Here is a 27844-nt window from a genome sequence, read left to right on the forward strand (position 1 = left end):
AGACAAAAAAGTAGAGAAATAAAGCAATTAAAAACCAGAGAGAATTGATAAAAAGAGAGAGAGAGAATAGACTCGACGTATGAGGTAATCTTTCACATCTTGGAAAAGTTATTTTACACGCAGCAGTTCAGCCATTTAAAGCCAGCAGAAGACAATCCGTGGTCAAGGACTGGAAAGCAGAAAGAGATGGGATGGGAAATTAAGGCTTCTTTCTGGAATTTAATCTGAATTCCTTTGGTGCTTTCCTCCTTAGCGTAGCCGAAGGACTCCATGTCTTTCTTTCTTTTTTAACTCTCTCCCTCAAAGTGATTCGACTTGCAGGCTAGGCCTCAAATGAGATCCGAATATGGAGATGAAGGTATATCACAGATCACGGTCTGTCTTTCTGCACCATGACGCTGCTTGGAGGCAGTTCCTGAGTAAAGAAGATTGTTTCTTCATTTGAGAATGAACAAGGAATTGCTACCCAAAGCGAAACTTGAGTCTGTACTTGATGGGTTTCTTCTGAGGAACTTTGGGCTTGGCTGGAAGAACCACCTTCTTCTCAGGGACAGCTACCGTAAAAGAAAGCTCTGGAGGTTCGGTTTGTTTGAACCGTGGAAGGAAATGAGTGGAGACATGCTGGGGTTTTACTCGCGGGCTGCACCCACGCTTGGCTTTCCCTCTCTTGTTCAAAGCCACGTACCACTCTCTTCCGGTTTTCCCCGTCTGGTGGACTGCCGAGGAGTAGGTGTTATAGCTGTTCTCTTGAAACCTCTCCCTGAACTTGCAGTCGTCGGTGAATTTGGCCTGAAAAAAAAAAGCAGGAATTGACAAAAAAGAAATTAATTTGCATTAGCGTTAAATCTCATTACATGTCTGTTGTGTACTGGGTTTGTTGCTTGAGAGAAGAGATGAGGTGAGTGAGTTCAGTCAGGAACATTCTTTATTTGCTTGCAGGAATTGAACTGAGAACAGGGCTGCGAGTGCAGCTATTTATACCCTGGCCTCTAGGTGGCGGCCAATAGGTTTAAAACAACCTATTGCCGCCCTAGAGGCAGCCAATGGCAGCGTTGGAGACGGGTTGTCTGAGGAGCTGGGAGCCGTTAGCCAGCTCCCTGCTTTAGCAACTGTCCAGCATTCAAACCCCACATGTTACACTCAGCAAAACAAGGCCCAATACATTACAAGGTTCCCCTACTTTCTTTCATCTAATGTTAGTGGCACTTCCAGAGCATCCCCTTCCCAACTTTGGAACTCAAATAACCAAACCTGATATCTTCTTTTCTTCTGTTTTGCTTTATGAAACTAAAAAAAAAAAGGTTTAGGTAGACCTCGTTTTACAACAATTTGTTTAGTGACCGTTCAAAGTTACAATGGCATTGTAAAAAGTGATTTATGACCATTTTTCACACATATGACCATTGCAGCATCCCCGTGGTCATGTGATCAAAATTCAGATGCCTATCAACTGACTCATATTTATGACGGTTGCACTGTCCCGGGGTTATGTGTGATCACATTTTGCGACCTTCTGACAAAGTCAATGGGGAAGCCAGATTCTCTTAATCACCGTGTTGCTAATTTAACAATTACACTTAATGCCTATGGCAAGAAAGATTGTAAAAAGGAGCAAAACTCACTGAACAAATGTCTTGCATAGCAACGGAAAAGTTGGGCTCAATTGTGGTCGTAAGTCGAGGACCACCTGTAGTGAGATGGGTGGTGTATATATGTGATTAATAAATCAATAAATAAAAACAATTCCTCATAATTGTCTTAATTTAAAATCCATATGTTTTGTACTTCATTATCTCTTGCTTATCTAGACTTGGTTATTTTTACTAAGTTTTTCATTAGGTTCAGAACAGCTTTGGAAGTTGAAAAATATAACTAGCAAGAAAATTAACAAAAAACTTCATCCAGTTGAGCAAAAGATACATATAGATAATCAAATCCTCAGTAAAAATAATTTTAATATGTACAGTGGATTATATGGGGACGCGGTGGCTCAGTGGGTTAGGACGCTGAGCTTGTCAATCAGAAGGTCGGCAGTTTGGCAGGTCAAATCCCGAGTGCCACATAGCAGAGTGAGCGCCTGTTACTCGTCCCAGCTTCTGCCAACCTAGCAGTTCGAAAGCATGTAAAAATGCAAGTAGAAAAATAGGGACCACTACGGTGGGAAGGTAACAGCGTTCCGTGCGCCTTTGGCGTCTAGTCATGCCGGCCACATGACCATGGAGACGTCCTCGGACAAGCGCTGGCTCTTCGGCTTTGAAACGGAGATGAGCACTGGCCCCTAGAGTCGGAAACGACTAGCACGCATGTGCGGGGGAACCTTTACCTTTACCTTACAGTGGATTATAGTAATGAGCTAATGAAAGAACTAACTGCTATGATATAATCATTAATCAAAGCATTGATAAGAACAAAAAATACTATTTCTGCAAGCATACTGTTGCTTAGGAGACACGGGACATGCTTGATGATTGGTTTTAAGTATCTTATTATGGATAGATGGCCTTCCTGTACCTATCAATGACATCTTGGCTTGACTACCCTACTGTGCTTTGCATGGGACTATCCTTAAAGATGGTGAGATCGGTGTAGTAAAGAGGTTTACTTCTCTTCATAACACATATATAGTATATCATACCACAAGTTGCTGATGTATTTCCAAGTCAGGTTGTTCACCAGAGCACCAGAGGGAAGGACAAGAAACAATGGTTGGAAACTGATCAAGGAGAGAAGCAACCTGGAATTAAGGAGAAACTTCCTGACAGTGAGGACAATTAACCAGTGGAACAGCTTGCCTCCAGAAATCGTGGGTGCTCCATCACTGGAGATTTTTAAGGCTGGACAATCACCTGTCTGGGATGGTGTAGGCTCTCCTGCTTGGGCAGGGGGCTGGACTAGAAGACCTCCAGGCTCTCTTCCAGCTTCTATTCTATTCTATTCTATTCTATTCTATTCTATTCTATTCTATTCTATTCTATTCTATTCTATTCTATTCTATTCTATTCTATTCTATTCTATTCTATTCTATTCTTTTCTAAAAACCACATTCAACAAATTAATCTATATCTTGCATCCAAATCTTTATTGGTAAGTTCCAATTATTTGTTGGCCCTGCGAGGTGGTTCACATAAGAAATAAAACCCAGGAGTACTAGGTCTATCTTCATTGTAAGTTTATACAGTATTGACAGAATCTTGCAAGATTCTTGTATTTCTCTCCTCCTTGCCATTTACTCTATGAAAAAATAGGGAGGGTCATCTTGAAATCTTCCCATGCTCCTTCCTCTCTTGCTATGGACTATCTTACACACTGGTTGTCCAGTCTGTGGCTTTTTCTCCTATCTCCCAAGGTAATTCCTACATACCATTACATCATAAGATCAATTAAATTTACTATGACTAATTACGAATGGAAAAGCGAGGTCCTAGTGGTCTGGAGGACTGAATGTAACCCCCCACCCCAGTCCAGACCTTAATTTGAATAGTATGACCACCCAGTGACCTTGGACTACCCCCAGAGATGGAAAAGCTGTGAACCTCCAGATGCTGCTTAAGTAAACTCTCATCTGACTGGGAATTATAGTTCAGGAATTGTAGTTCTACATCTGGATGGTCAGTCACAGATACACATTTATTTCCTTGACCTGGTAAGGTGACGTTATGATTCTAAACAATAACACAAGCTGTTTATTTCGGTAATGAATGCCCTCGACTGATCAATTTTTCCACATCAACTTCAGTTTCATCTCTCCCCGCGTGTCGCTGGAGAGAATAGGAAAGAGCGGTTTTGAGGAAGCGCTTCCAAATTTCTCTTTTCGTATCCTTCCCCATGCTGGTTGGCTAATTGAATTCCTTTTCCAAGAAGATGGAGCTAAGTATCTAGGAATAACAGCAAGAAGCTGAAAGACGATCTGCTTGCAGGGCAATGAATTCCTCTTGCTGACTTGATCCAGTCTAAATTTCAGAAGACAATTTCACATGATTAGCTCCCAAAGGCCCTAAGTTTGTTTTGGAAAGGAAGCATGTCTCTCATCTGTCAACAGGCCTCCTTCAATTTGGGCGAATGGGAAGGGTGACTGAAGTCAAAGGTCTAATCCTTACGATACAGAAGAGGGGGAAATCGTGGCGAGAGAAACTGTCAACAAAACGGGTCCTCTTCTCCCCTTTTCTCATGGAGGATGGTCTGGCAAACTTTTCCTGCCCCTCTTTCTCAGGAACGCTCATATTTTATTTTATTTTTGGACTGTCTAAGCCCTAGAGAACTTGACCATAGCCCACCTAGTCTTCCCAGAAACGTGTATTAACTCACAGCTTCAGCCCTCCAGGATTGTGTTAATTTGCCTCCGAAGTAGTCTTGGGAAGTTAGTCGGAGGCAAATTAACACAAACCTAGAGGGCTGAAGCTGTGAATAACAATAACAATAACAATAATAAAGTTGGAAGGGACCTTGGAGGTCATCTAGTCCAACCCCCTGCTCAGGAAGGTGACCCTATACCAGAGGTAGGCAACCTTGGCACTTTTCTGACTCATGGACTTCAACTCCCAGAATTCCTGAGCCAGACATACTAGCTTAGGAATTCTGGGAGTTGAAGTCCACAAGTCATAAAAGAGGCAAGGTTGCCCACCCCTGCCTTTTACCATTTCAGATATGTCCAGTCTTTTCTTAAAAACTTCCAGTGTTGGAGCATTCACCGCTTCTGGAGGCAGGTTGTTCCACTGATTAATTGTTCTAAATGTCAGGAAGTTTCTCCTTAGTTCTAGGTTGCTTCTCTCTTTGGTTAGTTTCCACCTGTTGCTTCTTGTCCTGCCTTCAGGTGCTTTGGAGAACAGCTTGACCCCCTCTTCTCTGGGGCAGCCCCTGAGATATTGGAATGCTGCTATCATGTCCTCCCTCGCCCTTCTCTTCATTAAACTACACATACCCAATTCCAGCCACCATTCCTTATATGTTTTGTTGCTCTTCTCTGCACTCTTTCTAGAGTCTCAACATTTTTTTTTTACATCGTGGTGACCAAAACTGGATGCAGTATTCCAAGTGTGGCCTTACCAAGGCCTTGTAATTAATACAAGTTTAATAGAAGTTTCTGGGAAGACTAGGTGGGCTATGGTCGAGAAAACAAAGAGTGCAGCCATGGCTTCCTCATTTCGGCTACTGGATGGACTGAGATAACCTTTTCTCAGTGGCACTGGAGGAAATAATTGAATTGCAGAGTTACGAACTCAGCTTGGCAGTGGAAGTGTATTGTCAGAAGAGAAAATGAAGAATTCCTTGGAAGCTGAAATAGGCCTAGAAGGAGGTGGAATTCTGATCTTTCCATTCCTGCAGACTCACCAGAAACATAAATACCCAAAAGATAATGGATCTCTAGCAATAAATCAGAAATAGTTTCTAAGCCTCCATTTAAAACTTTGTCTTATGTTTCACCTTATTAGATGTGCCTTTCCTTTCGTTTTTGTGTCATTTCAGCAAATCCTAGCAAGCAGGTGCACTGGGCCATCCTTGGCCCATCTTCAGAAAACTATGCAGGGTTGGATTTGGTTAGCATGGGAGAAAAGACCACCAAGAAATGCTATGATTGTAGAGGAGATAATTGTGGTGGTATGTGGGAATGACCTTGGCAGAGGAGGAGAAAGGCTGCCTAGGGAATGATCAGATAAGGGCAGGGGGAGCCTGCAGCCACAAAAAGGGCATTGAAAGAAAGTAAAAAAAGGAAATTCCTTCACTTATCAGACTGTAAAAAGAGATAGCGGGAGATGGTATTTTCAGAACTGCAAGATCCTATTCATGTAGCTTACAATAAAGTAGAATTAGTTCAGAGGCTCATGTTTCCTCTCTGGTCTAGTATTAGTATTAGTACCGCTTCACCAAACCCTAGTAAGCCCACATCTTGAATACTGCAGCCAATTTTGGTCACCATATCACAAAAAAGATGTTGAGAGTCTGGGGAAAAAATCAGAGAAGAGCTACTAAGATGATCAAAAGCCTGGAGACCAAAACATACGAAGAACGGCTGCGGGACTTGGGTTGGGCCAGTCTAAAGAAAAGAACAAATAGGGGAGACATGATAGCAGTATTGCAGTATCTGAGGGGCTGCCACAAGGCAAAGGGGACCAAGTTGTTCCCCAGAGCACCAGAGGGAAGGACGAGAAACGATGGTTGGAAACTGGTCAAGGAGAAGAAGCAACCTGGAATTAAGGAGAAACTTCCTGACAGTGAGGACAATCAACCGGTGGAACAGCTTGCCTCCAGAAATCGTGGGCGCTCCATCACTGGAAATTTTTAAGAAGAGACTGGACAATTACCTGTCTGAGATGGTATGGGTCTTCCTGCTTGAGCAGGGGGCTGGACTAGAAGACCTCCAAGGTCCCTTCCAACTCTGTTATTCTATTCTATTCTATTCTATTCTATTCTATTCTATTCTATTCTATTCTATTCTATTCTATTCTATTCTATTCTATTCCATTCATTCCATTCCATTCCATTCCATTCCATTCCATTCTATTCTATTCTATTCTATTCTGGAAGGTTTATAGTAAGAGAGTCAACATTACGTCCTGGAAGACAGCCAAGAGGAATGCACTTTTTGTCCGTGTGGGATTTTAGGTCACTTCAATCTGTCAGCTGCCAGCAGCATACAACCACCTAATAAGCAATTTAGGATGAAAACTGTGCAATCAATTAAAAAGCAGAAACTAGAAGTCCAGGCAGTCCTCCCACTTACGACCACAACTGAGCCCAATGTTTATGTTGCTGAGCGAGATGGTGGCTAAGTGAGTTTTGCCCCATTTTACAACCTGTCTTGCAACAGATGTTAAATGAATCGCCACCGCTGTTAATACAGTAACACGGTTGCTAACTGAGCCTCGTTCCCCCATAAATCTTGCTTGTCGGAAGGTCGCAAAAGGTGATCACATGATTCTAAACAAGAGTCCGTTGTCAAGCATCCAAATCTGGATCACATGACCATGGGGATGCTGTAAGTGTGAGAAACGGTCATAAGTCACTTTTTTTTTAGCATTGCTGTAACTTCAAACCATCACTAAATGGATTGTTGTAAGCTTGTTGTAATACTACCTGTATCGTTTCCCCACCTCAACAAGAGCAGAAACCCATGCTGTCAATTTTCAGCAGTCACGTTGCTGAAATTCAGCACTGCAATCACAGCAGATCCTGGGATTGTCAAAAATGAAATACAATAGAATGAACTAAAAAGAATTATTCCGAAGCTCAAAATAGTTCACCTCTGTTACACAGGAAGAATAAGTCTAGGCTGCAACAAAATGCCACCTCTTTTATTACTTTATGGATTAGGATTGCCCAGATGTTGGAGACCTCTTCTAGACGTAGCTTCCAGAAAAAACACATTGCTGGAATTTCTAATGTAATTCTACTCTGGTGATCCACCCGCTCTGAAATTAATAAAGGCTGCACCCAATCCTGCAAACATCTGCTATGGAGGTCCGGTTTTCCCTCTAATCTTTGTCTCGCCATTTGTACTACTACACAAAGATGCAAGAGCAGTGATGTGGAGTTACCTACAGCTATTATCTACAGCTATTGAAGCAAAACCTGTGTTTTCTGCCAAGATCCCTGTCAAACAGAAGAGCCGTTCTCTTGTCTCCCGGGACATTAATTTTGCTCGGCTGCCTTTGCCATCCCGCAAGGAAAGAAGAGTGCATTAGAAAATGCCTCAGTAAATTTTGCTCTTTTATGTTCGCACCACTTCGGCAGAACTGGTAGCTAATTTTTTGTTGCCCGAGCCCAGAATGAACTTCCGGAAACGGCATCCACACAGAGAACAGGTTGCTCACATATTTGAATCCCACCATTGCATCAGCATCTAAACCAGATCCTTCCTTACCAAAAGTTATGCCAGTTGTGTTTATTATTTCATGGTTAAGTCCACCCGCTTACATGTCACACATGAGACTGTACATAGGAGATCTCCAATCCCACCCAAGTGACACAAGGGGATAATGTTTGTGGTGATGTTTCTATCTCCGGTTCTCCCAAGAGGGCCCTCAAATTAGAAGTGCTGGTAGAGTTTGTTCCTATTCAGAAGACTGCAACATATTTTTATAATCCAGTCCTACACTCACGATCTTCAAGCTTTTCACATCCCAGCTTCCAAAATTCTATAAGAACAACAGCAACAACACACACACTCACACACAAATGCTGGGACTTTACGGAACTCATGAACAGGATCAGGTTGAAGAAAATCAAACTGCTGCAATCCTTTGGTAAGAGATGGGAAAGGTCAGATGTTGCTCAGCTGCAAATCCCACCCACATTTTTAGAGATAAGGCATTCTGGGAAATGTAGTTCAATCACATCTGGAGGAGTACAGAGTCCCTGCTCCATTCAGGAACTTTGCTCCTTATCAGGTGTTTCTACACAAACTCACTTGTAGTCTCTTCTACCATCTCAAGTCTTTGATATAGAAGCATATATAATTTTATATACTGCTTATAATGTCCTTATTTCTTTGTCCTTTAAGCTCTTTCTTCACTTCTCCAAGGGGAAGTCATCCAATGTGAACTTCTTCCTCCACCTCCATTTATCCCACAGATGTTTCATTTTTGTACTGAACACAAAGCTGCTTAAAATTCATTCCTAATGTCAGACACATTCCTTCTTGATTTTCTCCAATCAACCCTTCCTCTTACTCCATTAACATATCTCAACTCCAGACCCATCTATTTTTATGTATATATAATTTTTTATTTTTTTTATCCCATTTATATCCCGCCCTTCTCCGAAGACTCAGGTTTGCTTACAATCTAAGAAGCAGAAATCAATGTGCTTAGCAATAGCCTTCATTCTATGTATATGCCTGCTTATTAGGGCTTTTGGCCCCCGCCAAGCGGCATTTTTACAAAGTCAGCTTATTGCCCCCAACAGTCTGGGTCCTCATTTTACCTACCTCGGAAGGATGGAAGGTTGAGTCAACCTTGAGCCTGGTGGGACTCGAACCTGCACTAATTGCAGGCAGCTGGTGTTACTTAAGGAGACATTAGCCCACTGCTCCACCAAGGCTCTAGCACCATATTTAGCGGGATGTGGCGGCCTAGCAGTTAAAACATTGGGCTTGTTAGATACTGAGTTCATTGCTTCAATGACGAGAGGGGGCGAGTGAGTTCAGCAAAGATCATTGTTTATTTGCTTGCAGGAACTGAACTGAGAAACAGGGCTGCAAATGCAGCAATTTATACCCTGGGCCCCAGGCGGTGGCCAATAGGTTTAAAGCAACCTATTGCCGCCCTAGAGGCAGCCAATGGTGACGCTGGGGACGGGTTGTCTGAGGAGTTGGGAGCCATTAGCCAGCTTCCCTGCTTGAGCAACCTTCCAGCAATTGTGATAATCCCTTAGCAAGACAAAGCCCAATACATTACAGGGCTTGCCAACCAAAAGGTTGCCAGTTCAAGACACAAACATCACACGATGGGGTGAGCTCCCATTCTTGTCCCTGTCAAACTCGAAGCACTCACATGAGACTGCCACCATTACTTCTTCTCAGCTTGCCAATGCACTAGCGGGGAGGAGAGGGGGAAATGGAATGCAGGCTCCAGACAAGAGGTCAGCCCATGTGAACCAAGGACGTTTCAGCAGGTGTTTGCAAACCCACAAAGACACTTCCTCATAACAATAATTTGGGATTTGATTGGTCCATGTGACCTGCAGTAATAGGGGGAGGGAGAATTCTATAACTTAATTATAGTGGTTTGCGTGGGAATTAACCAGGGCTGATTTTGCTTCATTTGTGCCAAGATGATGTACTCCATAAACGTTTGCATTAAGAGATCAGATTGTCTCGATAGTGCTTGCTCGGTTGGGTTTGTCAGTTGGAAACATGACAGCCCCAGCTCCTGCTGACTTAGCAGTTCGAAAGCATGCAAATGCAAGCAGGTAAATAGGTACCACATCAGTGGGAAAGTAACATAATGCCGTGCACCTTGGTGTATAATCATGCCAGCCACATGATCACAGAAGCGTCCCTGGGTTAGCAAATGGAGATAAACACCGGATAGGGAAAAACTTTTACTTTTATTTTTACATTTTTACCGTACTACTTTCTTCTTCATTGCCATCTCCCTCCCGGGATGTTTTTCTACAAGGGTGGGATCTAAACCGGGGGTACCCAGGCCTTGAGCCCTTCAGAACTGGGCCACGGAAGTGGCAGGCGAGGGCATACACATCTCCAATTGCCCAAGCAGCAGGCAAGCGCAGGCAAGGGTGCTTACCCACCCCTTGTGCAGAAACATCCCTTCTTCCCCCTACCCCACCTCGTCCCGCCCAGCCTGCAAAGCTGGAAAAGGTTGGAGAAGTCTGATCTAAACTATGCAGCTCTTCCCTCTTTCCTTCCTGAACTGATTCTCTGTAGTTAGGAAAAAGGATTGGAGGGACGTGGTAGGAAAAAAACAACAACAACGGGAGAGTCACAAAAGAAATACATCATCCAGAGATTGTACGGAACCCACAGATGAGATAAGGCGGATGCGCAAGGAACGTTGAATACAAAGTCACCTTTCATGGTACATGAATCAAGGAAATTGGCCTGCATCAAAGATTGCATTCGGAGTTTGGTTTCTTTTTTTAGAAGGCGAAGGAAAGGGAGGAGGAGAAAGAGCAGACCGATCTGCAATCAAAGCTTTAATTGATTTTGTAATGACTAGGTATGGTAAGCATACTTTCCCCCCCAGCCTCTTAATTTGTATGACAGATGTACATTCTATAAAGTCACATGTTTAGGCCAGTCCAGCTGACCTGTCACTCTATACTCTTTCCTGCCTCAAGAAAGTTGCTTTCCTGTTTATTCTTTTGAGCCTGCATGCGTGTTTATCTGTCACGTGGTTAACCTTCTGCCGATTGAAAGATGAAACCGGAAACAATTCCTTGTTCCTGGAGTAATCTGGGCCTGGGAAAGAATGGAGATTAATGGTACCCGTTGGATCTGGTTTAGCTGCGTTGCCTTAAATGTCTTTCCTTCTTCCTAAGAGCTTCCGTAGCAAAAGAAAAAAAAATCACAAAGATTAGACCTGGGGAGCAAAGAAATCCCTCTTTTCAGTTTATCCATGCGACACTCGGGATTCGACCCGCCAAACTGCCGACCATCTGATCGACAAGCTCAGCGTCCTAACCCACTGAGCCACCCCGCCCCTTATTTAAAACAAGGGGATCCTTTTTCCCCTTTGTCAAAAATGGTTTGCTGCTACTGCAAGTAATATTGATTTTATAACTTTGGCATATGTTAGAACCTTGAAAATTGATTTGAACAGGAAGAGGATTTATAGCCCAATCCTATACATCCTATGTAAGGGTATAATATACTATATAAGGGTATATAGCATATATAAAATCCTACATGTATACCCTATACAAGGGGGCGCAATGACTCAGCGGTTAAAGCTAGAAAGCTAACAGCCCAGGTTCCTTGCTCCAGTTCCTGCCCACCTAGCAGTTCGAAAGCATGCAAATGCGAGTAGATTAATAGGTACCACTTCGGTGGGAAAGTTACAGCGGTCTATGTGCCTTTGGTGTATATCAGGGGTAGGCAATCTTGGCTCTTTTATGACTTGTGGACTTCAATTCCCACAATTCCTGAGCCAGCCACGCTGAGGAGAAATGGAGAGTTTCTAAGCTGAGCCATGCTGGCTCAGGAATTCTGGGAGTTGAAGTCCACGAGTCATAAAAGAGCCAAGGTGGCCTACCCCTGGTGTATATCCATGCTGGCCACATGACCATGGAAATTGTCTTCGGACAATGCTGGCTCCCTTGGCCAAGAAACAGAAATAAGCACCACACCCTAGAATCAGGCACAACTGACAAGGAAACCTTTACCTGTTACCTACACATCATCATTCCTCAACCTTGGGTGCTTGAACCTATATGGCCTGGGAAGATAGCTGGCTGAGGAAGTCCACGTAGCTTCAAGCGCCCAAGGTTGAGAATCGTTGCTGCTCATTTTTTAAAATGGAAGATTCTTCTAACACAGCTCAGCTTCTGGAGACTTCACGAACACATCTGTGGGACTTTTTATTTTTTATTTTATTTTAGAAAAACAACACAAGCGGGGGCTTCCTTTTTCTTAGGATGGATTTTCAACTCTCCAGTCCAGCCCGAAGCCCTCCCACCAAACTCAGAGGCAACTTTGCTTGGTTTTGCTGAGATGAGCCAAGCCTGGTTAGGTCCTACCATTTGCATGTTTACTAAGAAGTAAAGTCCATTGAAAGCAACGGGGTTTCTCTCCTGTCACGTTGCAGGAGCTTTCCATCGGAAACATACAGATTGCATGTGTGTGCATGTGTGTGTGCGTGCGTGTGCGTGTGTGTGTGTGAGAGAGAGAGAGAGAGAGATATGAAGCCATCTGTGTCAGGAGCTCAGAATTGGCAGAACCCTTCTTGCTTCCGAATCCAGCTTCCTTCAGACAAACTGCTTTATAATTTAATTAAACCACCCCTTCGGTGGATGCCTGAAATGTAGCCACGGAAAGGAGCCTATAGAATTTCCGCCCTCCTTCCAAAAACCACAGAACTGAATGTTATTTTGCACTTGGCTAGCAATCTTCTAATCCTTGATAACAAAGACTTCCTATGAGTGACAGGCACAGCTCCGATGAGGCGCTCCTCAAACTCATTAGCCCATCCATCTTGCCAAAGCAAGAACGAAGAGCAGATGCTGTTTTTACATTATCAGCATTATTTAGCCCAGTAATCTTTAGACGTTTTGGCTCCGGTTTCAGCTAATTTCTTGCACTGATTTGAAGGAAGACTCGCAGGTCACATCCTTTCCAGAATAACCCCTCTTCATTTGGCTCCATCTGTAACATCGTGTCTGGCTCGAAAACAAGGAGGGGGTTAATTTAATTTTAGCTGTCACTAAACGGCAAGACATGGCTTTAACATGAAATATTAAAGTAATTTCAAGTTATCTGGGAGGAGCAACCAAGCTTTCTGCATTTGGGGGCCTTCCGTACCACTGGCTGGTGAAGAATTATCACAAGCTTACAAAGAATTCATTTGTATCGATAAAGGCAGATCCTATTCAGGTAGTCCCATCTTATAAAAAGCCGCATCTTACACCAAGCTTTACCTTCAAAGGTACTAGGACTATTTTTTAAAAAATGCTGAGTCATTTAGCAAAAAAAGGGGGGGCAAAGTTTGGGGACAAAATACTCAGTGGAGAGGTCTATGAGAGAATTCTTTCAACTAAAAGGAACTTATCCAATCTCTTCAAGAGCAAAAAGGGCATTCTTTTTGGGGTGCCGGGTGCCTTCACACTAACTTGTTCCAAAAGGCATCCATCCGGCTAAATGGAGAAGGCAAGGCAGTTGAAAAGCACTTAGCAGTTAGTAATAGACTTATATATATCACTCCATAGTGTTTTATGGTGCTCTTTGAGCGATTTCCAGAGTCAGCATATTGCCCCCAACAAACTGGGTCCTCATTTTACCAAACTTGGAAGGATGGAAGGCTGAGTCAACCTTGAGCCCTGTCAGGATTGAACTCCAGGCTGTGGACAGAGTCAGCCTCCAATACTACATTCTAACCACTGCATACTACAACTCTTGAAAAGCAAAGGTGTTGAGGTCATAGCTTGCTTACCTGACAATGATATCTTGGTCATAAATGAATTGGGGAAAGCTTCCCGAGCTAAGGAAAGATATGGATGCTACCTGACCCAACGGGGACTTTTGCAAAGATCAACAACCTCTTGATTGACAAACAATCTCTTCAGACAAACAGATCTAAAAGAAAAGTTGCAGGAAACTGGGTATGTCTTGTTGGAGGAAAAGAAGGAGCGACATGATAGCAAGTGTGCCAATATCTAAGGGGCTGCCCCAAAGAAGAAGGGTCAACCTGTTCTCCAAAGCACTTGAAGGCAGAAGAAGAAATGAAAGCTCATTTGAGAGAGACAGATCCAACACAGAACTAAGGAGAAATTTCCTGAGAGTGAGAAGAATTAATCAGTGGAACAACTTGCCTCCAGAAGTTGTGGGTTCTCCAACACTGGAGATTTTTAAGAAGAGATTGGACATCCACTTGTCTGAAATTGTATAGGATCTCCTGCTTGTGCAGGGGGTTGGACTAGATGACCTCAAAGATCCTTTCCAACTCTGTTATTCTGATAATAATTCTGATAAAGGATCTCCGTGGTGGTGGAGTACAGTGAAATCTCTCAATGTGAGATTCTTATATCTCAAAAGTCAGGAGACATTTTAACGGGTTTAGTTTAGTTTTTCCCTCTGCTCAATTCTGTCAGATTCTCAAGACCACCTGCACAAGACCCTGTGGTTTTCTTGGTAAGGTTTTTCAGAAGTGGTTTACCTTGCCTCCTTCATAAGGCTGAGAGAAAGTGACTGGCCCATTAGGTCACCCAGCTGGCTTTGTGCCCAAGGTCAGACTAGAACTCGCAGTTGCCCAGTTGCTAGTCTGATGTCTTAACCACTACACCAAGCTGGTTCTTGGTCCTATGTAACTAGACAGCAAATTCTGGTACAGTATCCAAATGAATGTTCTAACAGGAACATCAATTCCACAGTGGAACCAGTTACCAATTAAGGAAATTATTCCAGTATCTGAGGGGCTGCCACAAGACAGAAGGGGCCAGGTTGTTCACCAAAGCACCAGAGGGAAGGACGAGAAACAAGCAACCTGGAATTAAGGAGAAAGTTCCTGACAGTGAGAACAATCAACCAGTGGAACAGCTTGCCTCCAGAAATCGTGGGCACTCCATCACTGGAGATTTTTAAGAAGAGACTGGACGATCACCTGTGTGAGATGGTGTAGGTTCTCCTGCTTGAGCAGGGGGCTGGACTAGAAGACCTCCAGGGTCCCTTCCAGCTGTGTTCTATTCAAGGAAGGCAGAACTACCCAAACCTTCAAGGTTTCAATTAAAGTCCTTTCCAAAACCAAGCCACAAAGCAAAACAGCACCCTGCATCTCTTTGTCACGGCACAACAACCCCTTTGTGTGACTCAGAAGCAGCAGCTTTGATGCACGTACAAAAGTCTGCACTGCTTTTAGCAAAGCTGAGGAACCGATCAAGGCACAAGGCAGGCCTGCACTGGGGTGGACTACAGACAATCAGCAAATCCTGGTTACCAAGGCAGGCAGAAGGCTTCTCCTCCCCGCCTCTCTCTGAGATGCTTTGATTCATACAACGGGTGGAGGGCTGGATTCTAATGCTATGATGATACTTTCTGTATAGAAACCATTAGCCCTTTGAGGTAGTCCGGACGAGCCACACAACAATAAATCGAATTGCAAGAATAAGTAAAGATAAAAGTCCCCTGTCCAGTTGTGTCCGAATTCTAGGGCACAGAGCTCATCTCCGTTTCTTGGCCGAGGGAACCAGCAATGCCTGAAGACATTTTCCGTGTCTTTTACAATTGTAATATTGATTGCAAGAATAGACCGTAATAAATCTAGATGGAAGGTTGTAAGGTTAGATTAATAGAATCTTGCAACACTGAAAGTACTTCCTTCCTTCCTTCCTTCCTTCCTTCCTTCCTTCCTTCCTTCCTTCCTTCCTTCCTTCCTTCTTTTCTCCCTCCCTCCCTTTCCCTCCCTATTCCTCCTACACCTCTTCCTCTCCTCTCCTCTCATTTTACTCATGGCAAGTGCCTGGACTAGTTCCTCAAGTTTTTCAGAGGTGGGTTGCCATTGCCTCCTTCGTAGGACTGAAAGAGAATGAAGCTCACCCTGTTGGCTTCATGCCTAAACCAGGACTAGATCTCACCATCTGTTCTGTTCCAGCCTACGACCGGCCCTGTTTGAATGTCAGGGACAACCCTTTTTTATAGTCAACAGGCTGGGAAAAAACCCAACCAAATTTATTGACAAAGAAATCAAAAGTTCAAAGAGTTAAACGAAAAGTTCAAACAAGAGTTAAACCAAAAGTTCAGACAAGAGTTAAGCAGGAATTAACAGACCAGGACTCTAGCAGAAGATCTTCAAATGGTTGCCTTCAGCAACCAGCACCTCCCACACCTTCCCCCCTTATCAGCAGTCTCAAGGCGTGGCTTCTCACTGCCTTCTCCCGAGTTGCCTCATTGCCTTCCTCTGCTCTGTTCTGCTAGATTGCCTCCTGCTCCTAGCGTCTCTGAACAGAGCCAGCTGTGGATCATCTTCTTCCAATACCTCGTGCTCACACAGCTGAGTCTGATGAGGAACAAGACTGGAGGGGCCAGGCTGAGAGTCCTGCAGTGCATCAGAACCTCCCTCTGACACCAAAGGCCCTCCAAACCCCTCCTCCTCCTCCTCTTCAGAATCATCAGACCCAGCTGCTGGAACCACAGGCTGACGCTGAATCACAACACCGTCTCCCAGTTTCTAATCTGGCACCTTACTTTTTCTCCTCTCCTTTTACTCTCTTGAAAACCAAGGAACGTCTCTTCCGAGTAGTTGACACACCCTGCTCTCCTTCTGTGAACTGAGAACATGCCGGCCAGTTGACCGGTGTGGAATTCTTCCGCCTGTCTCCCAAGGTCACCCCCACCTATCTTTACAGAAGTACAACCTTAACCCTTCCTTACTTCTGAAATTTTGGGGAAATGATGAGATTGGAGTAGTCCTTGAATCTCTAGTTAGTTGCTATATCTAGCCTACAGGTCAAATTATCTAGGCCTGGAATGGCTATTTCAAGTTGAAGGAAGATACCATATTATTCCTGTCGAGTTTGCATAATCAAACTTCAGAGTAGATGATGCTGTAGCAGTGTATATTTCCCACTGAAACATTTCAACATACATATTGGAAATGCACGTTTCGAAGATGTACTTACACTTGCATGCAGTTTTCCTTTTTTCGACATGGCTAAAAATTTGTTGCTGAAAACTCCGCGTATTCCTACTATCCCCTGAGACACAGCGAATATTTCCAAAATACCTAAAAAGGACAGAAATCCCCAAAATAAAATTCATTTTTCATAGCACCGTGAACAAACAAACGAAAAGGAGAAAGAAAACTTAAATGCCTTGTCATTTTGCACTATCTGAGAAGGGGGGGGGGGAAATCAGAAAAAGTCCCTGTCATTTTAGGCTTATAACCTGTGATTTCATGGTTGATTGCTTCTGGTTTGCTGCTTGGTTTATCTGAATATGCATTTATTTATAGATGTCCTGAGGTTTTAAAGGACAAAACTGATGCAAGATGAAGGCCAGGCGGGGGGAGGGAGGGAGAATTTTAACCAACAGCTTCTATTAGTAGTAACTAATTGCCCTCCGTGTCAAAAGCATCAATGGAGATGTCATGGAAGAAAAAGAAAGGACTCTGGCATCTAAAAGTCTATGGAGATTCGCAGCCCTCCAGGTCACGGTTGTCCCAAAGGTGCTTTTCCACGAGGCAACTGGACTTCTTCCTTTGAAGACGTCTCGCTTCTCCTCCCAGAAGCTTCTTCAGCTCTGACTGGACGGTGGGGAATGGAAGGATTTATACTCCTTGCAGACAGCTGGTCGTTTGCCTTCTTTTAGGGAGTCACTGAGGCCACTTGGAGTTTTACCTGTGTCCTCAGGGTCATCTGAGTGGTGCAAATGGGTGTGGGGCCTTCTCTGGCTGCAGGATGCTCTGTGTCCCTTCACTGTTGAAGACAGGTGCAACACAGACAACACAGACTCATCCCCAACAGCCTGCACCTGTCTTCAACTGGGAGGAAGGGAGGAAAGAAAGGAGAGGGGGAAGGAAGGAAGGAAGGAAGGAAGGAAGGAAGGAAGGAAGGAAGGAAGGAAGGAAGGAAGGAAGGAAGATGAGAAGAGAGAGGGAAGGAGGGAGGGAGGAAAGAAAGGAGAGGGGGAAGACAGGTGCAACACAGACAACACAGACTCATCCCCAACAGCCTGCACCTGTCTTCAACTGGGAGGAAGGGAGGAAGGAAGGAAGGAAGGAAAGAAGGAAGGAAGGAAGGAAGGAACATGAGAAGAGAGAGGGAAGGAGGGAGGGAGGAAAGAAAGGAGAGGGGGAAGGAAGGAAGGAAGGAAGGAAGGAAGGAAGGAAGGAAGGAAGGAAGATGAGAAGAGAGAGGGAAGGAAGGAGGAAGGAAAGGGAGGAGGGAGAAGGAAGGAAGATGAGAAAGAGAGGAAAGAAAGAAGAGAAGGAAGGAAGGAAGATGAGAAAGAGGGAGAAAAGAAAGAAGAGAAGGAAGGAAGGAAGATGAGAAAGAGGGAGGGAAGAAAGAAGAGAAGGAAGGATGGATGGAAGGAAGGAAGGAAGGAAGGAAGGAAGGAAAGAAGGAAGGAAGGAAGGAAGGAAGATGAGAAGAGAGAGGGAAGGAGGGAGGGAGGGGGGAAAGAAAGGAGAGAGGTTTGGCCAGGGTTTCTCAACACTGGCATCTTTAAGATGTCTGGACTTCCAGAATTCCCCAGGCATCAGGACTCTCCAGGCAGTCAAAGTCCACACATTCTCTCTCTCTCTCTCTCTCTCTCTCTCTCTCTCTCTCTCTCTCTCTCTCTCTCTCTCTCTCTCTCTCTCTCTCTCTCTCTCCCTCTCCCTCTCCCTCTCCCTCTCCCTCTCCCTCTCCCTCTCCCTCTCCCTCTCCCTCTCCCTCTCCCTCTCCCCCTCCCTCCCTCCCTCCCTCCCTCTCTCTCTCTCTCTATCTCTCTCTCTCCCCTAGACAGCTCTTCCTCCACTTCTGTTTTCCTTCTGCCTCCCACTCCTCCTTTTGAGGATTTGCATCTCAAAAGGATACCTCTTGTAGCTCTGCTTCAGAGGGCTATTGAAAAGCAAAAGACAAATAGAAGCAGATTTTTATTTTACTTTATTTATTTATTTTGCCTTGAAGGTCAACAAAGGTGATCCTGGAACTGCAAAAGGATCTGGCTTTAGAGCGAGCGAAACGAATACAAAACGTTGCGAGTGAAGCAAGACATCGCAGTGTCAAAGGCTTCCTCTGCAGGGTTAGGAAATCTAAGGATCTTCCTTCTCTACTCAGAAAACTACACCAGCGTAAAATAAGCCGTCCCCACTGCAAATCCTTAACCTGCCTCTATTGCATCTGTTCCAAGTTCCCGCCAAAGGATGCCAGAGTACCAGACATTGGAAGCAAAGTAATCCATTGCCCTCCTCCCCATCTATCTCCCCTGCCCCAGTTCAGCATCTCAAGATTGTGTCCTAAGAAAAAGGTGAGATTCCCTTTGCTGCATTGGCTGCCCCTCCCTTAAAACCCATCCTGTCATAAGGTGAATACATTGTAGGAGAAGGAGAAGTGAGAAAACGGACCTAGACTGAAATTGTTGGCACCAGTTTTTGCAGTACGTGTGTGTTTGTGTGTGTGTGTTTGTGTGTACCTGTGTGTCCTTGTACACACACATGTGTGTTCCTTTAAGTCATTATTGACTTCTGACCACGGCATGGACTAGTCCTTACAGCTTTCTTGGCAAGATTTTGGAATTGGTTTGCCATTACCTCCTTCTTAAGGTGGAGAGAGAGAGTGGCTGGCCCAAAATCACCCACTTGGCTTTGTGCTTAAGGTAGAATTAGAACTCACAGTCTCCTGACCAGCCCAGTGCCTTAGCCACTACACCAAACTGGATATTTTTTACAGAATAGTGTTTTATATTTCCTTATCTCTTCCTATCCTTTTCATAAATAGTCACCAATTGCAAGCCTGCAAATTCCTCTGGTTAAGTTCTCATCCGCACCTATTATTATCATTTTCTAGGACTGTCAGCATTACACCTCAACTAATTTTCTTACATTTTATGGACAGCTCTACCCAGCTGTTGATGGTGCAAATATAGGTAGTCCTCGACTTACAACCGTTCATTTAGTGGCCGTTCTAAGTCAGAACAGCCCTGAAAAAAAATGACTAATGCCCATTTTTCACACTTACGACCGTTGCAGCATCCCCGTGGTCACGTGATCAAAATTCAGACACTTGGCAACCGACTCGTATTTATGACGGTTGCAGGGTCCCAGGGTCGTGTGATCCCCTTTGATGTCCTTCTGACAAGCAAAGTCTTAATCACCAGGCTACTGGCTGAACAACAGCAGTGAATCACTTAACTGTAGCAAAAATTGTTGTAAAGTGGGGCAAAATTCAAAATAATAATAATAATAATAATTAATAATAATAATAATAGTAATAATAATAATAATAATAATAATAATAATAATAATAATAATAATAATAATAAAGTTGGAAGGGACCTTGGAGGTCTTCTAGTCCAACCCCCTGCTCAGGCAGGAAGCCCTATACCATTTCAGACAAATGGTTGTCCAATCTCATCTTTAAAACTTCCAGTGTTGGAGCACCCACAACTTCTGGAGGCAAGTTGTTCCACTGGTTAATTGTTCTGTCAGGAAGTTTCTCCTTAGTTCTAGGTTGCTTCTCTCCTTGACTAGGTTCCATCCATTGCTTTTTGTCCTGCCTTCAGGTGCTTTGGAGAATAGCTTGACTCCCTCTTCTTTGTGGCAGAGATTGGAACGCTGCTATCATGTCACAACTTAATCATTGTCTCACTTAGCCACAGAAACTTTGGGCTCAACTGTAGTCGTGAGCTGAGGACTACCTGTATTCGGCCTTGATGGCAATAGAGGACAGAATTGGCCAGGATGAACCTTTGGAAACCTCCTGAGGTTTGCTAGGCCATTTTTGCAAAATATTGGCCTTGTTGAAGAGCTGGCCAGAGATCTATTCTTCCTGCTTCAACTGCAGTATTCTACATCGCATCGATATTGATGCTCTTTAACCAAGCCTTTTATTTACCCAGCAAGAACTGGAACATCTGCTGAGCTCCTCCAGCTGAGGAGAAAAAAACAACAACCCTTGTGTCAGCAATTCCCGCGATTCACCCCAATTTATTCAGTCTCTCTCACTTCCACTGCATTTTTCTCCTCTTTTGAGTGCCTTGTTTGAATGACCCTGAGTTTTATGCCAAATATATATATATATATATATATATATATATATATATATATAATGTTAACTATTTAGATTACCTTGCTAGGCCCCAAACATGGGGCAAATCTTTATTTCCTGTTTTCAGCCTATCTTGAAGGCCATCGAACAGGCTATAGTCACACCGGACAGTTCATATATTTGTGTAAATTACTAACAAAGAATTAAAGGAGAACTGAGATGCATTTCTGACTCTTTAGTCTTCATCAGTCAGTCATACCCTTCTGAGATTCGAACCTGGGCTGATTGCATATTAATAACACAGCCTAATATGCAATCAGCACAGGTTCGAATCTCAGAAGGGTATGACTGACTGATGAAGACTAAAGAGTCAGAAATGCATCTCAGTTCTCCTTTAATTCTTTGTTAGTAATTTACACACACACACACACACACACACACACACACACACACACATATATAGTATTCCCTCATTTCTTTTCACTAGCTGTCTTCCTGCAGATCTGTGGGTAGGCAACTCCCATCAAGCTCAGCTATGGGCCCTGCTGGCTGGGAATTATGGGGCTTGAGCAATAGAACATCCACATGCGGGGAAAATCAGCACTATTATAATTTTAAATACTTGTAAAATAAACACCAATGCAGGTAGTCCTCAATTTATGATCACAATTGAGGCCAACATTTGTCACTAAGTGAGACAGTTGTGAAGTGAGTTTTTCCCATTTGATGACTTTTCTTGCCACAGTTAAGTGAATCACTGCAGTTGTTAAGTTAGTAACATGGTTGTTAAATGAGTCTGGATTCCCCATTGACTTTGGTTGTCAGAAGGTCGCAAAAGGGGATCACGTGACCCCGGGACACTGCGATCATCATAAATATGAGTCAGTTGCCAAGCATCTGAATTTTGATCATGTGACCAGGAGGATGCTGCAATGGTCATAAGTGTGAAAAACAGTCATAAGTCACTTTTTTCAGGCCCTTTTTTTAAATTTTGAACTGTTGTAAGTCAAGGACTACCCCTATATGTTTAGGCCATTCCACCTATTAAAAGCACTTGTCATAATCATCCCTCTCAATTTTAAAAGGAGGGGGAGTTAAATCAGTATCGTCTCTTCCTGGAACACTGGATAGTCAACACAATTTTGACTTAAGACTGAGAAATTGCATTCTGCTGGGCAGAAAGTTTGCCTTCTGCCACACATTGATCAGATGGAAGGGCAGATGTTTGAATGCAGAACTTTCTTGCTGGTAAGGACACTGAATTGGCTTTCTGGCATTAGCTGAGTCTTAGCACACCGTAGTTAACAGAATTAACAGTGTTAGAAGGGACCTTGGAGGTCTTCTAGTCCAACCCACTGCTCAGGCAGGAAACCCTATATACCATTTCAGACAAAAGGCCGTCCCATCTCTTCTCAAAAACCTCCAGTAATGGAACACTCACAGCTTTTGAAGGCAAGCCGTTCCACTGTTTAGTTGTTCTCACTGTCAGGAAATTTATCCTTAGTTCTAGATTGGATCTCTCCTTTATAAGTTTCCATTTGTTCCTTTTTGTCCTGCTCTCAGATGCTTTGGAGAATAGATTGTCCCCCTCTTCTCTGTGACAGTCCCTCAAATATTGTAAGACCGCTGTTATGTCATTCCCTAGCAGTCCTTCATTAGAGCAGACATATCCAATTCCTGCATATGTTCATATATTTTAGCCTTCAGTCCCCTAATCATCTTTGTTGCTCTTTTCTGCACTCTTTCTAGAGTCTCAACATCTTTTGTGGGTTTTTTTTTGTGTGGCAAACAAAACTGGATGCAATATCCAAGTGTGGTTCTGGGGATGTGGCTAGTGAATCCTGGGAATCGATATGCTGCTACGTGGGAGATGCCCGGTCTCTGGAAAGAGCTGTTATCTTAATCTCAGCTATTTTAAGAGGTGTGGACTTCAACTCCCAGAATTCCCAGTCAGCACACTTTTGCAGCAACACAGCCAGCATGCTGGCTGGGAAATTCTGGGAGTTGAAGTCCACACATCTCAATTGGCCAAGTTTGAAAAACACTAACCTAACTGGCAAGAGAATGGTGATATCAAAATATGACTCAGGAGATAAGGATTTGCCCAAATCATTTTTAGAGGTTGTGGGAATACAAATCATAGCCCAGCAACTGAGGAATCACAAGGCAGCACAGGGGCAGCTGTAAAGAACTGTATCCTAAGGCACAACCTACATTTGCTTCCCAATTTTATCTTTTTTTTGAAATTTAAATGGCCCAAAATTGTTCGAGGCCTTACAAATCTCATATAAAACAGAGAACCTGGACATTTCTTTAGGAATTGGGCCAAATAAACATACCAGTAAATGAACTGCAGAGTGCAGTTTTCACCAAAGTGGTTCCCTCTGGATGAGGTAGGATTCCTGTTAAAAGTCTGGATACTGGATACTGGCCAGGTATCCTGCATTAGTAGTTCTGGCACATCTGGAAGGACCCAGTTTAGAAAATGTTGGTTAAGAGCAAAGGCTGGCAACTTTAAGACTTGTGGACTTCAACTCCCAGAATTCCCCAGCCAAGCGCCTGAATTTTGATCATGTGACCCTGAGGATGCTGCAGTGATCTTAAATTGAAAACCAGTCATAAGTCACATTTTCCGGGTTTGTTGTAACTTTGAACCCTCACTAAACAAATGGTTGCAAGTGGAGGACAATCTGTGTAGCCAACAGTCTTAAAAAAATAATTCTTAATGACTATATAGTAGTCCATTCAGCGAAGCAGACTGGATTTATGAGATGCTTTGATAGATGTTAGAAGGGATGCGATGGCTCGAAGGTCGGCAGTTTGGCGGGTCGAATCCCGAGTGCCATGTAACAGAGTGAGCGCCTGTTACTCGTCCCAGCTTCTGCCAACCTAGCAGTTCGAAAGCACGTAAAAAGGCAAGTAGAAAAATAGGGACCACTACAGTGGGAAGGTAACAGCATTCTGTGCGCCTTTGGCGTCTAGTCATGCCGGCCACATGACCAGGGAGACGTCCTCAGACAAGCGCTGGCTCTTCGGCTTTGAAACGGAGATGAGCACTGGCCCCTAGAGTCGGAAACGACTAGCATGCATGTGCGGGGGAACCTTTACCTTTTTAATAGATGTTAGGGCCACAAGATGTTAGGGCCACACTCTTTCATAGGTGCCATTTCCTCGATTTTTCATGCCAGCCAGCCTCTCAACCACTTTTTTTTTCTTTTTACGACTTTGTAATCCCTTAATTTGGGGGTAGAGTCGGGGAGACTTGAATGGAGCTGAAAATTTACTGGCCAGATGCCCTGCCTGATGCCTATGTGGGGTTCACAGCAGATTTTTTTTCTTTGCTCCCTGAGAGAGAAATTAGTGCAGGTTCGCATCCCACCAGGCTCAAGGTTGACTCAGCCTTCCATCCTTCCGAGGTAGGTAAAATGAGGACCCAGATTGTTGGGGGCAATTAAGCTGGCTTTGTAATAATGCCGCTTGGGGGGTGTATGAAAGCCCTAATAAGCAGGCATATACATAGAATGAAGGCTACTGCTAAGCTTGTAAGCCGCCCTGAGTCTTCGGAGAAGGGCGGGATATAAATGGAATTAAAATAAAAATAAAAAATATCTGCTGCTAATTAGGACTGAACTCTCAGCCTTCCAAAGGGGAGGCAAGCGTCTTCACCGCTATGCTGTCATGCTTCAGCAGATTGTCTTCTAGATATGCCCAGATTATAACTGCCAGAATGCTTCGATAGGCAATAGAAGTGAAGATTATCATTTAATTGTTCCCTCACAGAGAGAGATACCTTGGGGGGGTATCATTTCAATATGCCAAATATTTGGGATGGGAGACAAACTTCCCAGCTATTGCCTGAAGTGGTACAGTTCAGGAAAAACATGTGTCGTTGCAAAATATATCAACTGCACCTTGTGAATTGTAGTCTATAGTAGAGGCCCCCAACCTTTTGGGCACCAGGGACTGGTTCCGTGGAGAGAGGTTTTTCCGTGGACCGGAAGGGGTGTGGTTTTGTGTGCTGCCTGCATCTCACGGAAAGGGCTTTGCTTGTTTGTGTGGACCAGTTGCTGGCATGCCACAGCCTGGTACTGGTCCACGGCCCGGGGATTGGGGACCCCTGTTCTAGAGGAATGCCTTTCACTTGTCCCCCTTCATTTGCACCATGCATTATTTGCATTAGGGCCCCTTTCAATGCTTAGTCCTTAACTTACAACTATTCATTCATTTATTTATTTATTTTAATCCTATTTATATCCCGCCCTTCTCCGAAGACTCAGGGCGGCTTACAAGCTTAGCAGTAGCCTTCATTCTATGTATATGCCTGCTTATTAGGGCTTTCATACACCCCCCCAAGCGGCATTAATACAAAGTCAGCTTATTGCCCCCAACAATCTGGGTCCTCATTTTACCTACCTCGGAAGGATGGAAGGCTGAGTCAACCTTGAATTGACTCAGTAATAAAGTAATTTAGTGACCGTCCAAAGTTACTTTAAAAAAAAAAGTAACTTAGGACCGTTTTTCACACAACCGTTGCTGCATCCCCAGTCACGTGATCAAAATCCAGACACTTGACAACTGGCATGTATTTATGAGGATTGCAGTGTCCCCGGGTCACGTGATCCCCTTTTGCGACCTTCTGACAAGCAAAGTCAACAGGAAGCCAGATTCACTTACCAACTTAACAAATGCAGCGATTCCCCTTAACTATGGCAAAAAGAAGTTGTAAACATGGGGCAAGCTCAGTTAACGGCCTCACTTAGCCACACAAATTTTGGGTTGCCCGGTTGCCATCGTACACACGGAGGACTAACCTGTACTACGTTCTCTCAGATGTTTGCATTGGATTCTGTGATGGTTTTTGTAGTCACAAGCAACACATTTCTTCCATAGATACACCGACGTCCCCCTGACCTCACTTGGGTGTTGCCTCCAAGCAGGTCAATGAAATAACAGCCTATGCTGTAACGCAGGGGTGTCAAACTCAATTTCATTGAGGGCCGCATCAGCATTGCGGTTGCCCTCAGGGGGCAGGCCAGGGTGGGTGTGGCCTACTGGGTGGGTGTGGCTAGAGTGCGTGTGGCCTACTGGGTGGGTGTGGCCAGCTCTACATCGTTCGCATCAAGGGTGCCTATGGGGGCCTGGGCAGGAGTGGGACAGATCTGGGGGTCTTTGGCATAAGGAGGGTCTCTGGGCCAGGGCCAAGGCAGTGTTCCCTCACTGTTTCCAGGATGGCTTCGCGGGCCGCATGAAACCATTTCGCGGGCCGGATCTGGTCCCCGGGCCTTGTGTTTGACATGTCTGCTGTAACGTTTTCTCTACCTGGGCAAAATTCTGTCTGTTTAAAACTGAATAGAGTCTCGACCTACTTAATAGGAGACTGATGCCCTGGAGACATAAGGAATATTCAAGATTTCAAGAAAGCACAAACAGCACAATCGTAAGCTTCCTCCCCCCCAATTATTATTGTAATACTTTCTGGTAATTTTCATATGGACTGCTTATCCATATATTTATCAATGCTTTGCTCAGAAGCTTGCCCTGGTATATCTTCCATTGTCAGTTTATAAGCCCTTTATTTAGACCAGGGGTTCCCAACCGGGAGTTGCGAGAGGATATTCCGGGGTGTGTGTGTGTGTGTGTGTGTGTGTGTGTGTGTGTGTGCGAAAACTCGGCTTTTCAAAAGTATAGCGTATGCGCATAATTCGTGGCCATTATTGCAAACTTTTGTAAGGGGTGGGAGAATATATCGGAAGCGTTCCCGGGCTGCGGGGTATAATAAAGGTTGGGAGCCGCTCTTTTAGAGAGAATCACCCCCCTCGTCCAAATTTCAGCGCCCAGTGCTTAGGATTTTCCTTGACCGAACCGCAGCGAAGTCCCAAAGGCGTTGGAGCACCTGAATTAACTCGCGGAGCGCATGCAGCGGCGCTTCCAAGCTAGAAATTCCCTAGGCAGAAACGAGAGGAATCGCTCAGGGTCTTGCACCAAGCTAAGGCAGTCTTAAAACTACATAAATTAAATATTTTTAAGATGGACTTGAAACTCAGGCTTGCAACCAGGCGGACGGCGAAGTCAACCCCCCCACCACCCCACCCCAGGAAATGCAGAACTTAAGCGACCGGGCTGGCCCCGGACTTCGCCCAAGCAAGGGGAGGAGAGGCGCCCAGTACGCACTTACTTAAGAGGCTGTCTTGGTGGGAGCCGTTGACCTGGCCATCCGGGTGGATCTGGAGGTGGAAGCCGATGCCCACCCTGCAGTAGAGGCTGCCGGTTCGACGCCCGGAGGGACTCCACTTAAAGCTGCTCATCTCCGCGCCGCCGCTTTGAACTCCCGCCGAGGGGGAGGAATAAGAAGAAGGTGCGGGAAACGAGGAGGAGGAGGAGGAGGAAGAGGAGGAGAGAGACGAAGTGGCGGGGCGATTTCCAAGATTGCTGCTGCTGTTGTGGTGGTGCTCGGCCTCTCCAAAATGCGCCCGAGGGGGCCGCGGGTGCGCCAGAGCCAGGAGGATCAAGTGGCTAAGCAAGAAGAGGAGGAGGAGGAGGAGGAGGTGGTGGTGGTGGCAGCTGGAGAAAGGCAGGCTCATGCTTCCAGCCCGAGGGACGCGCCTGGCATTTTGGAGGAGGAGGAGGAGGAGGAGGAGGAGGAGAAGCGGCGGCGGCGGCTGCTGCTGCTGCTGCTCCCGCCGCCGCTGCTGCCGCCGCCGCCGCCGCCGCTGCTGCTGCACCTTCGGGGCGGCCGGCCGTGCGCTCCGCCGCGCTGGGAAGGCGGCATAGTCGGCCCGCGAGAGGGAGAGCGCGGTCCGAGAGCGCGGCGCTGGCACGGAGATATTTATAACCCGGGTGATCTCACAGCTCTCTCGACATGCCTGGAGTCTAAAGGAGGCTCGCTTCGGCAGACCTTCCGAGGCGGGGTGGGAGTGGGGGGCGGGGGGGGGGTGGGAAGGAGGGGGCGGAGGTGGAGACGCGTCTCGCAGGACCACCGAGGAGGAGGAGG

At 44.9% G+C, this 27844-nt stretch overlaps 1 protein-coding gene across 1 annotated transcript; it reads right to left on the reverse strand.

Moving 5' to 3' along the window:
* Positions 1-462: 462 nt before the first annotated feature.
* On the reverse strand, positions 463-27434 carry FGF5 (fibroblast growth factor 5; the record flags this gene model as incomplete). The annotated part of the gene is made up of 3 exons (XM_083367531.1): positions 463-789; positions 16783-16886; positions 27029-27434. 3 exons carry the CDS (start codon positions 27432-27434, stop codon positions 463-465), a joined length of 837 nt encoding a protein of 278 aa, XP_083223657.1.
* Positions 27435-27844: the final 410 nt, after the last annotated feature.

Source organism: Vipera ursinii (genome assembly GCF_947247035.1).
Source record: "Vipera ursinii genome assembly, chromosome: 7".
NCBI classification, from domain to species: Eukaryota; Metazoa; Chordata; class Lepidosauria; order Squamata; family Viperidae; genus Vipera; species Vipera ursinii.